Source organism: Mus musculus, chromosome 12 (genome assembly GCF_000001635.26).
Source record: "Mus musculus strain C57BL/6J chromosome 12, GRCm38.p6 C57BL/6J".
Taxonomy (NCBI): Eukaryota; Metazoa; Chordata; class Mammalia; order Rodentia; family Muridae; genus Mus; species Mus musculus.
Window position 1 is genome coordinate 33,078,134 of NC_000078.6, and position 15,354 is coordinate 33,093,487.

General features: G+C 47.0%; 1 protein-coding gene across 5 annotated transcripts in view; it reads right to left on the reverse strand.

The window, feature by feature from the left end:
* The window catches only part of Cdhr3 (cadherin-related family member 3), a 59,107-nt gene extending 44,339 nt beyond the window's left edge, over positions 1-14,768 (reverse strand). For 4 of the 5 annotated variants that reach the window (XR_872429.3, XR_381204.4, XM_006515190.4 and 1 more), the window contains exons 1-4: positions 14,596-14,768; positions 7,858-8,060; positions 4,075-4,240; positions 2,189-2,286 (exon numbers count right to left, since the gene is read on the reverse strand). Coding sequence is in view for 3 of the 5 variants with exons in the window: in XM_006515190.4 (XP_006515253.1) it covers positions 2,189-2,286; positions 4,075-4,240; positions 7,858-8,060; positions 14,596-14,641 (513 nt within the window). In the remaining 2 variants the exon portion in view is untranslated. The remainder of the gene's footprint in view (positions 1-2,188; positions 2,287-4,074; positions 4,241-7,857; positions 8,061-14,595) is intronic. The other variant, NM_001024478.1, reaches the window with a different exon arrangement.
* Between the last annotated feature and the right edge of the window lie 586 nt (positions 14,769-15,354).

Sequence of the window (15,354 nt, forward strand, 5' to 3'; positions counted from 1 at the left end):
AGTGAGGATAAACGCACACATTACACACAGAACACAGTACCGGAAACATAGCACCTTGGAAGTTGAGAAAAATGAAGAAACAAGCAGGTCCCTCTATCCTTGCCCCTAGCTCCTCTACTGCTTTGCCTTTGGTAGCACATGATAAGAGTCATCTCTGAGGCTTCCTGCTTTATACTCCAAGGCTTAGAGGAATCTAAATAGGCACACTTTACTGAGGTACCCCTGTTTTGCTTTTGATTTGTGGTGGGTTTTTTTTTAAATCAGATTATACTTCTACATAGAAAAACTTGACTTACATAGAAAATTTTCTCCTCTTGCGTGGAACATGAGCATAAACCATGTACTCTGTGGCTCAGAGGGTAAGAGCACTTTGTACACAAACGTGGGGATCTGAGTTCAGATCTGGCACTCGTAAAAGCAAACAAGCAAACAAAAGACAGGTGAGGTTGAAAGTGGCTGTGAACCCCAACAGTGTGAGGCTCAGACATGGGAGCCTCATTGGGGCTGGCTGGCCTCTGCTTATCTCCAGGTTCAGTAAGAGACCCTGACTGAAGGAAGTAAAGCCAAAGACTGATAGAGAGAAGGTCTTCCTCTAGCCTCCTATCCTCCACTGTGGTTATATTTTCTGGTATATTTGCCCTCCATAACAAGTATGTTCTTAGTAAACACTCATTTAAAACACTTACTGTTTGTTGTTCAACAGTTTGTTCAGAGATTGAGATATTCTACCCTGTAGGGAAGCATCCTAAGCAGGAAGGTAAACAACTCAAAATAGCTTCAGGAAGTCCTGAAATGGACCAGATTCCCTGCCAGGGTAAACAATAAGGAAGACTGAGAATTGACCAGCAGCCTGGAAGAGGTTTAGACCCCTGAGGCACCTGGAAAGGACTCTCTCCAACCTGTCGCGCTGCCTGCAGGCTGTGCAGTGTGCCCTAGGTTCCCAGGCTGTGAGCTGTCACCCATGCTGAGGTGTGCTTTGGTGATGCCCCTGACTCTGAGTCATTCCTGCTGCTACAAGTAACCCCTCACCCATATTACTGTAAGGAAGCCCAATAAAACACATTGGTTCCCCAAGTTTGATTTCATGGTGTCCCTGCTTTGGTCTGACCTGGGGGGAGCAGATGTATGTGTAGTGCCTCCCCAGGAAAAGTTTTGTCACACAACATTGTTACTCTCTCTAGAGTGGACGACCACCCATTCCATGTTCCTTTCTTTATGCAAACGCTGACACGACTGTATCTTGAACACATGAATGAGTGAATGAATGAATGTTTTTGAACAGAAGGACATCATCTAAGAAGAGCAGCTATCTGTTATTATAGAGATGCCTGCCGTAACCTTCCAGTCGCTGTTTCAGACCCGGTGGCTGCATACATTGGTGCTGGGGGATTATTCTCATGGATCACTTTTTCCTGTTTAGAAAAACTGGTCCTGTCGGAGCTACAAGCCCACAGTGAATGGGAGCATCAGGCTGTGGTGTTACTGATGGCTGCCTGTCCCGTGTGAGAGCATTCCTCTCTAGACGCTAGGGTTGGCAGCTGGGCACCTGCTCCCTTGGTAAATGTTTTCCTCCCAATGCGTTTCCTCCAGCCTGGTCCAGGCAGCTGCAGGGCAAGTTCAGCCTGTGCAAAGCAAAGAGAAGCACCCTCCGAGGAATAGCCAAGAGGCTTCCCCTGTGGTTTGCTGGGTCTAAAAGCCCCAGCTCCCAGAAGGAAGCTGACTTTAAATGGGAGAGAGGAGACCTCAGCTGTCTCTCCACACTCTGGGTCCAGTCCCTGCTCTGCACCAAAAACCCTTGAGACTTAACTTTCCCTTAAAAAGAAAACCGTCTTGGCTACAGGCTTGACTCCATCTGTTAGAAGGGATGCTAGTACCTGGTTTGGGGTGTACTTAGTGCTTATGTTTAAAATCACAGAGGTGGCTTTGTATCGGATGAAAGCAAACGCCGCCAGCTTGACCAAGCCTGGGCCAGGTGGCTTCCTGTGCAGCCTCTCCCATGAGCAAGGTGTGCCTGTGTCAGCTGCTCTTCTGTTTCTGCTGTCATGGCACAGGTGCTCAACGAGATCACAAAGCACTAGGCACCTAGAGCCCTGGCCAGACCTGCTGCCCCTGATGTCCACCTGCCAGGCTGGGCTATCAGGTTTCAGCCCCAAAGCTCGTATGGACAGCAGCAGTCCAGGGTACTTACCCCGAGGGGTATGCTCCGGCTTGTGTCTTCTGGGTCAAATGCCTCCACCTGGTAAATGAATCCAGGGTTTGTTCTTTCTATGACATAGAGGTTTAAACCTGTTCCAAGTCAAGGGGGAATAAAAGTGTCTCATCAGACGGAGAACTCCAACACCAGCTATCCAGATGCTGCAACTAAACAGAACCAACTAAGCTCGCTGGTATCATGGGACAGAGAGCAGCAAGGATCAGGCCTGGGGAAAATCTACTTGAATAAAGTTCTTTATGGAGATCTCTACAATCCTGGGTGTCATGTCTTCAGTCTTCAGGCACCTCCTCCACTGGACGGTGACCCAGACTGTTGTTACTTGGGAAAGAGGACCAGGATGAGCAAGAAGCTGGGAAGTCGCCAGTGTGCTAGCATTCACATTCAGATCCCTCTTCTCATGTTAGACTGGCCCTGTGAGCCACACCTGGACACCCAGAGGAATGTCTGTGGTGAGAGGAGCAGGAAAGAGATGGAGGAATCTAAGGAGGTCGCAGATGCTCAGGGAAGGGACCAAATGCTAATTCCATCTCCTACAGTGTTCCTAGTGAAAAGGGGCAGCAAGGACCTGCTGTAGGCTCTGGCCCACATGGCTTTCTGAGGAGTGGCTAAGAACATTCCTCGTGGAATGCTGAAGATGTCATACCCGTCCCCTCCTTTGTCCTCCTAACAGATCCATAATAAGGAATACATTTTAATGATTCTGATAGTGTATTAGGACTTTACAGTGGAGGAAACTGTTGGAAAGGCTAGTGTTGTCTCTTGTAGTAAGTTATAGGGTCAGAATTCAGATCCAGCCTTAGGGAAAACGTGGATGTGCTATCAACTAAAATAGGAAAGAGACTAGAGGAAATTCGGAGTGGGGATAGTGTGAGGCGGGGTATAAAGAGTTTGGTTTGAGAGTCTTGCTAAGTTTGAGAAGTCTTTTAGAGGTCCAGGAGACACTGGGGAAAACAGATGGGTGTCTGAGTGGTGAGTTCAAAGAGAGCCCCCAAGGAACTGTGGACTTGGGGTTCTCACTGTACAGAGAAGCACACACAGCCCAGAGCTTAGCGACATCTGATGGATGATGCCACTAGGCTCCATCATCTGTATTGGTTGTTTTTTAAGTTTATTTGTCATTAATATCTCTCTGTGTACATGTGAACACATACGCACACCCGTGTGCATGATTCATGTGGGTGTGCATGCCATAGCATACATGTGAAGATGAGAGAACAGCTTTGTGGGCCAGCCCTCTCATTCCGCTTTTATGTAGGTACTGGGTATTGACCTCAGGTTGCCGGACTTGCATAAGAAGAAAGTTCACCTGCTCAGCCATGCCTCACATCTATCTATCTATCTATCTATCTATCTATCTATCTATCTATCTATCTATCTATCTATCTAGTGACATTCGGAAGTGAACCCACAGCATGTGATACAAGCATCCCTCCACCAAGCTACCTCCCCAGCTTTCCATCTCCGTAGAACATCCCCTGCCTGTCTGTCAGGCAGGCCCAGGGCACGCAGTGCCCACAGAGTCCACGAGGGCAGGAGAGAGAATAAGACAGCTGGCCAATGGGTGCAGAATACGGTAACAAACCTCTGGTGGGCTGAGCCCAGGTCCTTCTAGAATGCTACATGTTGATGTTCCCATGCCCAGCATTCAGGGACTGAGAGGGACAGAGAGAAGCACAGATGCAAAGCTCTAAAAGCTGCTGGGTGTCGCGACTGGGCCTGCTGAGAGGAAGACATCCCATTTCTCCCCGCTCGTTAAGCAGCTGCCTTCTCTGCGGAAGCAGCTGCTTGTTCGTTTACTTTTTCTGTTTGGCTCTATCCCGCAGGGTCCTCCCTGATGCCACTGCCTGGGTATGTCTCACCTTGTGCCAGGATGCCTTGGAACTGAGGAGGCTCGTTCACATCTGTCACCTGAACAGTCAGGACTTGCACATCTGTGACACCGACATCATCCTTAACGTAAATCTGCAAATCGAATGCTTTCGGTCCTCTTTCAAAATCTAGTTGTTCTTTCCCGGTGGTGACCACCTGAAATGAAACGCTAGGTTCTCAGTATCCACGGGAAAGGCCGGCTTCGCAGGCAAGCACTTCGCAAGGGGCTTTTACTAAGAAGGAAGCATCCCACTCCCAGTGATCACTCGTCACTCACTGTCAGAGGCAGCCACTCTTCTGACTTAGTCATCCCAACATAAGCCCCGTGACACTTCTCAGAACCCCTCCCCCCCCCCCCGTGGGTGATGCTGCTTTCCATAGGAAAGAAAACTATTCTGGAAACGTTAATTCTGTAATTAGCGGAGGACGGAAAGATGCAAAATTTTAGTACCTGCGTACTTAGTACTTAGTGCTTAGCACTCAGACAGGCCCCGCCACTGTCCTGGACACAAGTCCTATAGTCCCAGAGACATTGCTATGGTTTAATTACCCTCTAAAGTGTGTGTGTTGAAATGGAATGAGCAGTGTCACAGCGTAGGCTGGTGTGAGCTAAGCAGTACGAGGTGTTGGTGGGTGACGAGTGCAGCGCTCTCCAGAGTGCACCAATGCTTTATCCTGAGAGCGAGCTCTTACAAGCTCAGGCCAGCTTCCCAGACTTTCCTTGTTCAACCCTCTTACTCTCTTCCTTGTCCCCTCACCAGAGTGTTTTGGTCATATCCTTGTGCAGTAAGAAGGCCCTGGAAAATATCATGATGACATTGGACTTGCCAGCCTCCAGAAACAGAAAAAAAAAATCACTTTCTTTTCTTCATAAAAAAAAAAAAACAACAAAAAAACCAAGTCTATGGTATGTTGTTACAGTAGTATAAGTCAGACAGAGGACTAAATCTCCTCTCCTCCCCTCCCCTCCCCTCCCCCCTCCCCTCCTCTCCTCTCTTTTCGTGTCCTTTCCTCTCCTCTCCTCTCCTTTCCTATCCTCCCCTCTTTGTGTATCTCTTTGTCTCTCTAGCTCTTTCTGGGTCTGTGTCTCTCTCTGTGTCTCTGTGTCTCTCACACACATACTCTCTCTCTCTCTCTCTGTGTCACACACACACACACACAGACACAGACACACACACACACACACACACACACACACACACACACACACACACTAATGTAAATTGAACCCAGCACTAGACAAGTACTCTACCATTGCACTATAACGCTAACAGAAGCACTGGATTTCTTCTAGAACTTTGGCTGCTAACCACCACGCCCAGGGCCGGGACACTTCTCATGGTGTGATGAAAGCACTTGGCTCTGGTCCCATTCCTCTGCGGAACTTCTGTGCAAGCCCAGGGGAGTTCCTGTTCCTTTAGCTTTTTTCCCCTCTTGTGATTATAACTCAGGAAACCATTCCTGTGCTAAGTGAGCAACTCACACTTTACAGCAGAGGTGACGGTCAGGAGGGAGAAGAGTTTGCTGTGAGCTATTTCTGCTTAGAGAAGGCTGCATGGAAGAGGTGGTGGGTACCAGGTTTGACCTTGCAAGATCTAGGCTGATTACAAGAAGAGATGACAGACACGAATGAGCATGTACAGTGGAGGAAGACAGGGTGAAGGTGGAGAAGGGGACAAGGTGGCCTGGTGTCAGCAGACAGCCTGTCTGTGGACAAGCCTCATAGCCACTCATCCAGAGCTAGGCTATCTATTCTGTCTGTGGAAGGTGAGGCAGGATAAAGACATCATTAGCAGAAACTCTGCACCGAATGAACTTCAAAGCTCGATTTCTAGTAACGAAGCTTTCCCATGCCTCGGTTTCCCTGTCTGTAACATGGGAATCAAAATAACACCAGCTGCGTAAGGTTGTGGTGGGGTTTGAGTGAGCTGACTCAAGGGCTGTGGTCCAGCATTGAGCACTCTCTGCAAGGGTTGGCTTCCTGCCTGAGGTGTACACAGCCACCTGACCAGGCTCCTGTAGAGACACTCAGTGCCTCCTTATTTATACACCAGCTTCCTCTCAGGCTCAAGTCCTCCTCTGTGTCCCCAGTTAGATGGTCCTTTCCTCCCACATCACCCTCGGGAACTAGCTTGAACACCTACAGGAAGCAAATAGAATTCTCTCAAGTGTCCAGATTTTATATCTTAGAACCAAAGGGACTGTGCTCCTACCAACATGAACGGAAAAACTGTCTGTTCTTAGCAGTGACTATCAAATGTTTATGCGACTGCCTCTTGCCAAGCCAGTTGTGGTATTTTATTTATCACAACTGTAAGTTGGTGAACATCTCTCCACTTCACATATAGGGAAGCTAAGTCAAAGGAGGGGAGGGGAGGGGAAGGGGAGGGGAGGGGAGGGGAGGGCAAGGGCTCTCCGGGGGCACCAGAGGGGAATAGGGAGCGTCAATTTGGCTGAAGGAAATAGGGCTGTAGAATTCTGGGGTAAAGAGTAAATTTGGCTTTATGTATATGGAATTTGACATCATCCTGAACAAAGCTGAAAAAATTAGTTTGGGTCCACAGTGCTCAGAACCGTTACTGGGAAAAGAGGAGTCAGACTAAGTCATGGGAGGATGAAGGAGAGAAAGGCCTTCACAGGACCTTGGAGAGCTCCTCTGCTGCTGCAGGGTCCTACTTGCTGTCCCTCCCCTGGCTGGATGGCTCAGAGCTTTCCTTATAGAGTCCAGGAGAAAACTCCTGGCCCATGACTAGCCCTGTAGGGCTGAGGAGACCCTTGGCTTGGCAGTAGTGGGGTCTACTTGTGAATTAACGGCTCCTAAAGATGTTAAAAATGAGAGCTCCAGAGCTTCTTGCCCTGGTTTCCAGTCACAGCTCAGCTACACATTAGTGGTGAAAGCCAGGACAAACTACACAGCCTTCCTGTGCTTCATTTCTGCATCTGTGGATAGGAGGTGATGTTAAATCACAACCTTGTACCTTGAGGATTCCAAGGGCAGGAGTGTGAGAATCATTTTCAGTGGTGTCCAGCACTCTGTAAGTGTGAGCAGTTGGCAGGGCTTAGGGGAACAGACTGGCAGCAGCTGCTAAAAGCAGGCCAGATGTCACGAATAGATAGGCAGGGCAGCTGAGTCCTGGAGCCAATGTCTGGGTCCTGGAAACTTCCATAGGACGATGACTTGGGGCATGGGTTCTACAGGCCAGCTGTAGGGCCCTGATCTTTCTGCTTCTTTGAGGCTCTCCTAGTGATGTGGAGGATGAGCTGCGTTTAAAGAACAGCGGAGTAGACTTCCTGGATTCAAGGTCACCAGGACCCAAATTGTCAGATTCACCTGTCAGAACAGGGACTGGGAAATGGGGGGAAACAGAGACAGAGCCCACGAGGATGCCTGGGGTTTCAGATTCTGGAGATCACATCCGGTCCAGATCTGACTTTTACTGTTTAGTACAAAAACTTAGATACAGGTTTTCAGCCAATTAGGATGCAGTTATGTAACCAAGAGCCAAAAAGGGCACATTACACATGCTGTCCTGCTGAATCTAATTCACTAGCCTATAAGTCTGGGGGTGGGGAGAGGTGTGGGTGTCAATCACCCAGGAGTATCTTCACAAAGGTGAAGGAAGTAGCCATCACCCCCGGTTCAGGTCCTTTGTTCTGTCTCAATGGTGGCTTTCCTGGGAGCCACTTTACATGGCGTCCTGTGTATGGCTGGATCAAGATTCTATGTATATCTTCTTTGCAGACATTAGGGGTATAAGGAAGAGGCTGCTTACCTCAAAGTTGGTTGCTGACAGTCTGTTCACCCTGAAGGCCTCCGTGAAGGGCCTTGGGTTGACTACCAAGGGAAACCCTGGGATCACAGGTGACAACGATACTGATAAATTCACAGAAAACTTGTGCACCAAAGTGGCAGGTGGAGCGTTCTCTGCCACGTTGCTAGTGGCAGGCAGGTGGAGCAGGTGTAGAGCTTCCCCTCCTGCAGATTTAAACGGAGGCAGGGTGACATAAACATAAAGGCATTGGCTGGAAACAAGCTCATCGCTTGGCCGGTGACTTCATTTCATGGCAACAAAGGAGACTGGTCATTCCCCAAGACTGAATGCTTTCACTAAGCACTGGAAGTGAAAACATGGGGTCTTCTGGGAGCCAAGGAAACAGCCAAACCAAACAGGCATGAAATCTGCTGCCGCTGAAGAACAAAGCCTGCAGTCCTCACCCCCTCCTTGCTGCCCTCCTCCCTCCTGGCCTTGTTAAGAACTGGGGAAAGAACCGCTTAAAGGCCTTAGCAGGCTAATGGCATCCTCTCTCTTGCAGGGGCCCAGAAGATTCTGGAAGTTTCTTTTTCTTCTTGAGGCACTGTTGGATTCATGAGGTCATCTGAGAATCGAGTGTGCGTGACTAGAGAACTCCAGAATGACGGGGGATTTCTCCTCAGCCGTTAGCAAGTCAGGACAGTGAATGGGCTGTTGTTGTTGGAGGCTGTTTTGGGGCATCCTTTAGAGGATCAGTCAGGACTTCTTGCCTGATGAATCCCCATTTCACAGAGGAGAAAATGAGAGAGTCAGAAAGGCACATGGATTTCTTTGAGCTTCACTAGAGATGGGGGAGTTTATTATTTAAGTGAAGCATGTCTTATCATGCGTCTCCCAGGAAAGACAAGGGGCCATCACCAGGTAGCTATGATACGTGCCAGATTCAGCCACTGTGGTGGCCTTATGCTTCTCATGGTTTTACAATCTTGCTAACGACAGTGGACTGGGATGACTAGTATCCTCCAAAGATTCATGTCTCACAGAAATTCAATGATACCCTACATGGAAAAAGCTCTTTTACAGGTGTACATATTGGATAAGGGTATTTATCCACTTAGTCCAGTGGCCTGTGTCCCTATAAGCAATCAGTTTATAAGTAAACATATAAAGTAAGAAGGGTTTGGGGTAAATGAAGAAGAGATTAGAAAAGTATCGTGGCCATCAATAAATGGCCACCCACGGCAGCAAAAATATAAGCACAGAGTTGGGTGGGAAGCTGGACATAGTGATACAGGACAATAATCCTAGCTCCTTAGTGGATAGCTGAGAAGAAGGATGAAAAGCCCAAGATACATTGTATATACAGATAAAAAGCCCAAGATACATTGTATATATAGATGAAAAGTTCAAGACACATTGTATATACAGAGTGAGTGTAACCTAATCTGGGCCATTTGGTGAGACCCTATTTTAAAACTACAAAGGAAGTCTGAGGATGTGGCACAGAAGATGAGTACTCTCCTACCACACCCAGGGTCTGGGTTCACTCCCTATTACTACACACCTATGAGCACGCAAAGAACTCTGCTAGGATATAACCCCAATGCAAGCAAGCCTGAAGCTCTTGATAAGCTTTACCCGGGTTTCCACAGCCTCACCACCCAGAAGGAGGACTGCTGGGGCTGCCAACCCTGGCGTCTCCTTTGAGGCACTAGAGAGGCTAGAGAAGCTATTCCCCAGATGGGGAGGCTCTGTCAGCCACTGAGAGCCCCTGGTGCTACTGGGATGGATACATTGACTTTGTCGCATTGATCGTATCTTTAAGAAGACCTGAGTGTGAGATTAATTCCTGGGGAGAAATAGCATTCCAACTGAGGAGCCTGACTCCAGGATCAACATCCTTAGTCCTCCCTAAATGTCATGCTTTGAATGACAGCAAGGGAGTTATTTTGGAAGAAGTAAATAGATCTAGTAACCTCAAGCAGTTTGTATCAGGAACTGCTCATTCTGTTTACAGATAAAGGTAGGCTCTCTTTAGCTATGGCCTTTTCCGCTGACATTCACATAAGAGATGTCCTATCCTTCTGGTGACCTCATCTCAGGGTAAGTGCGTGTGTCAGGATCATTAAAATGAAGAAAACAAAAACAAAACAAAACAAAACAAAAAAATCTTGGACGCATTCACTGGTGATATTGGCAATCACAGTAGCCATTATAAAATCTACTTGTCCCATTCTCCAGATGCGCTGTCAACAAAGAGGTGGGAACAGTGCTAGCAATTACAAAACTTAAGTGTCATTGCATGCTAACAAGGTGCATTAGTGAGATGCAATACCCAGAGTATTGACCCATTCATTCCACAGGGAAGATTGAGGGAGGTCCCAGGCACCCAGCTGAAAGTGATGTACCCAAAGGTGACCAGCCAAGCTAAAGCAGAGAGGTTAGAGGCTCAAGGCCAACTCTCCTTCCCAAGACACTTCATTTCCATCTTAAGGCTGGTCTTCCAGAAGATTCTTTTGGACTGTGGTGAGTAGGCAGGAGGTTTTGATGGAATTTGACTTACACATGTGCTTTAAGAATCAAATTACAATGGCTGGCATCTAACACATGGAAAAAGAAAAAGCACTTGAAAATGGACTAGCAGTCATAGAGCTGGCTGTAACATCTTGATGCATGGAGCACTTGTTTCTCCTGAATCACAGCCTTTCTAGGAATGAGCCTCTGGGGCCTCCTCCTGAGAGCCAGTTTTGAGACACTTGAGGTCTCCCCAGCTTCAGTTACTGGCCGAAAGCTGACTGTTTCAAGCCCCCAACACTAAGTGGTAACGCACAACCTTCTTCTCCAAATTACAGCCCTGCTTTTGAGACACAAAACAACCCTCACCTGAGAGGTGACTGCTAATCTATCTTTATGTGCCTTTTCTTTTTCCAGAGGTCAGAGGACATCTTTGTGGAGTTAGTTTCTAGTGTCTGTGTGTATGCTGTGGCATGCCCCCTATCATGTACACACTAATAATAAAGAGAGAACCAAGTAGTCCTTCATATTCTCTCTTAATCAAAGAGTGTGGGGGAAGCCAGGGTTTTGAAGCAGAGATTTGACATGGGATCCCTTCTGCTTCATTGCTGTTTAAACATGTGACTGTGCTGAACTTCTGTGGGACTCCAGTGTCACCGCTCTTGCGGCACCAGAAGCACCCGAATGGCTGTTAATCGAGGTTCTGTTGCTAAGGAATACCCATAGGAGCCCAATAACAGAATCTGCAAATCTATAGTATGTTTCAGGGGAAAAAATACTATAGAGCAAAAACATTTAAGGAGACTCATCACAGCTGAAGGCTACCTCCTAACAGAGAGACACAGAGGGCCAGGGCCAGGCAGGATCTGTTGTCACTTTTTCCCTAAGGGTTTTGGCATAACGGACTTTCTTGAATTACGAACCACTGATGTGTGCACAAATACTGTCTTGAACTATTTTGTGGTGCAGTAACAGAATACCACCAAGTGGGCAATTTATAGACAGTATGAACGTCTTTGGCTTATACGTATACATGTTGGAGTTCCTACCTGAGGGTTGGTATGTGGTCAGGGCCCTCTGGCTGCTCCATAATACACCCTCTTCAAATGAGAAAAAGGCCCAACTTGCTGTTTGTTTGAGATAGGATCTCATTTTGCAGTTCAAACTGTCCTGGAACTCACTATGTAGCTCAGGCTGATCTCAGATTAATGGCAATTCTCCAATAGGACAAAGGAGAAAAGAAGTGGACCTCAATATTGATTCTGACCATCACATTAGCTTGCAGTTAGCAAGAAAAGAGTGTGCTGGTCTGAGAGCCTCACCCTGCTGCTGCCCTGAGAAGAGCTGGTTTCTTTTAGACTTTTCCTAATTCCACAGAGGTGGGCAATGGGGGAAGAGAGCTGGGAGGAAAGCTCTTTTGAGGCCAGCTCTAAAAAGGTAAGAGAAACCTTTCGCCATCTCTTTGGGCATCATATATACCACAGAAAGACTTTCTGGAAATTGCCTCTCTTCCTGACTTTTCAAACCATGAGGATGAGAGTGTCAAGATGAAGCCACACAGGCTGGAGAGATGCCCAGCAGGTAAAGTATTTGCTGCACAAACCTGATGACCCATGGGAAGGAAGAAGGAGGGAACTGACTCCACGAAGTGATCCAATGTGTGTTATGACAAAGTCTCATTTCCATGGGGTGGCGCAAAATCCCTGGAGGCTTTCTAAAAATATAGATACCATCCATACACCTAGAGTTAAAATACACTGGGGTCCTCTGAGAGGGTCCTTCATTTTCTGACTGGCAAAAGACATGTGGCTCTTTGGTGTTTATGGAATGGAAAGACTTTGGTCTCAACCCTTTCCCATAGACACAGTCAAGAGTTTGTCACGTGCCTGTTCTCTGGGAATTTCCTTGTAAGTCATTGTCAGAATGTCACATGATCCCCTCTCAAACAGAAAGTTTTTTCTTTTTCCTCATCTTGGTAGGAGACAGGGAGGACAGAAGCCGAGTCAAGCACAGACGTGAAGTGGGCAGAAGATTTGAGGGTCTACATTTGGTGAATGTTCTCCAGTAAATGTGAAAGCCACACATGCATCAGACTCTAAAAAGGTGATGTTCAACCCAACCAAATACACACTGGATGCCATCTTGATAGCAAGGGCCCTTGGAGCACTAGAGATGTGAAAATCTGACATTGTTGGGCTGGCATTGTAGTTGAAGCGACAGGTCATTAGAGATGACTTACAGAGCTCATGACAGCCATTTGGGTATTGAACTGAGCTGTTTGAATAGAGGCAAGGGCCATTCCATGGTGCAGTGGGAAGAGGGTTTATGATGAACAAGAAAAAGTGGGAAGGATGTAGGGAGTGGTGCACCTGGCATGGGCCTTTCAGAAACTTTGGACCTAAGGAAAGAAAAGAGGAGGCTGCTTTGCTTTTGTTGAGGTTGTTGTCATGCATTCTGAAGGCAGGTGCACATTGTCTTTCATCACACGAAGACCCTCCCACAACTCTACAGTTCTAGAGCAATCATTACAATCAGGTTCTCAGACTCACAAAAGATGAGAGGAAAAAATGGACTATATCACAGAAGTCCTTCAAAAATCTTGACTGCGGTGGGCAATGTGTAAGTGTGTAGTCTGTTAGGCCAGACAAGTGGGATGCACTTGTCTATAGGAAATCCCAAGTACACAGGTGCTTGTAAGTCTGTGCCATTTGTTTCTTCTACACATTTGACAGTGTTCAAGTGAGAGTCACTGACAGCGTGTGTCTCACCTCACTCTTCCCCTGGTGACAATAACTGTCACCTCTTAACTCAATCATAGCTCAAAGGCTCATATTTCTGGGGAACTTTCAAATGTTTCAAGAGCCTGGACCGTTCATGGCCTGCTTTTACTCTGTGGACTTTCTGCCCTCCACAACTAAAGCCTCAGGTTAAGGAGGGCAAACATTTGGAAGCCCAATTTTTATTTTTATTTTATTAGCAGATCAAAGCAGAAAATCAAACATTTTTATGGGTCTTGAAAAAAGCATTTTGATTTAAAAATCCATTTTGATTTAGAACCAATCATCTAGATAAAGCCATCTCCTAAATGTAGAAGACATTTCTACCTTAGGCCAAAAACTAGCATTGTGCCTTGGGGTGCAGGCATCAGGGCTGTTCACTTTCCTTATTAGTTAAAAGTGGTCAGGAAGGCCAGGACGGGCCTGGCATTGGATGAGAGAAAGAAACAGTGCATATAGCATCGGCACAGAGGACTATCAATGTTCATTCTCTTCGATCCTGGGAAGTACATGTGAATTAAAGGAGACACTGTTAGAAATGGTGAGATAACTCCTTAACAGCTGTCCATACATTGCATGAAAATAAGCAAAAGGAGGAAAGAGAAAGAAAAGACTTTATTTATAAAAGTAAAGAAAGAAAAATACACCCAAATAACGAGCTCTGAATGCAAACATCCACATAAAGGAACCTAACTTACCTTTGAGGGGAAGAGAGGAATATTTGAGCAAATACCTAGAACTACGATTGGGGAATGAGCGGCATAAAACATCAGTGCAATCTTTACTGTGTTCCTCGGCCCTTCTAAGTATCTTACTATCTAACTCATCTCGGAGGTAAGTTACTCCCATATCAACCTGCAAATTAACATGAGTGAATATATTATGCATACATTACCTATTCAAAATATAACACTCCATTTAAAAAGCTTAGTTTCAACAATCCAAAGGTATTCTTAAAAATCATGGAACATTTGTGAAGCTCTTGAATGGAGAAAGAACATAGAGGAAGTGTCGGGTGGAATCTTGGGTCTCTTATCAGAAGGACTGGCCTTTGCTCCTTAGGGAGACAATTGCCCCTCCATATCTGTTTCCCAAGTTCAATGCCTCCAAGAAGGACTTTGTCACAAAGGTTGACTAGGCATCTGTATACAGCTAGGCTCTAAGAAGCACTTTCCCAGCATTAGTTCTCAGAGAGACTCCTCACACAGGCCAGTCACAGCACAGTGTGCTCTGTATAAGCCCAGGCTCTGCTGTGGTCCTTTAAGTCATGTCTGCTCCAGGACCTCTGACCTGAGGGTGCAGCCTCCCCAGAGTTGCTGCGTCTCTCACATCATTGCAGAGAAGCCCCCACAGTAGAGAGCCTCACAGTGACCATGTCTTCTCTGGGGAAATTCTCAAGGATTGGTGTTCTGCAGAGCAAGCAGGCCAAGCAAGGCTTTGCAGAGCACGGGGCTCACAGGGCTCTTACCTGAGGTGATCCCAAAGAGAACAAGGACAATGACTGCCCCCTGCATGCTGGATGGCTCCCTGTGTGTACGGCCACAGAGGATTTTTATCCAGTGTTCTAGCCCTCATTTATTCTAGACACCACCATTCTCCTTTCCCTCCTGACTTTGTTGCCAGGCAGGAAACCAAACAGAGGCTTTGGTGGTAACTAAGGGAGACTCTAAACACTGTTGTCTGCTTGTTCCTTGATGACCAACACGTGTGATAACCTGCTACCCAATAGGCTAGCTTGTCCATCCTAGTTAGCCCCAGGTCTCTCCCCAAAGTCCTTATCTGTAAGTCTCTACAGAGAGCTCACAGCAAGAGAAGAGGGCAAAAACGTGCCACATTAAAAAGTACTCAAAGCTGTGCATCCTTGTCATGAACACGGTGGTCGTCATCGTCCTGTAACCAAGCCTGTTGTAGTTTGCCCAGGCAAGGGCTGCAAATGAGGGGGTCTCTAATGACTTGGAGAGAAGGTTCAGACTTGGAACGCTCTGGAACTTGTTCTCAAGACGACAGTTAAGAGCTGGGACCAAATGGCTTCGTAAAGCAGACACCTGGTTGATGTTGCCCTTTGACACTGTAAATGAGTTCGTTACTTTGTTTGTTGATGTAATAAAGCACCTGACAAAAGCAAAGGGAGGGATGGAAAGCCTATTTTATGTCACAGTCATCAGGGGGCAGGAGTGATGGTGCAGGGAGTCATCATGGCAGGCAGAGCAGGCAGCTGTCATGCTGG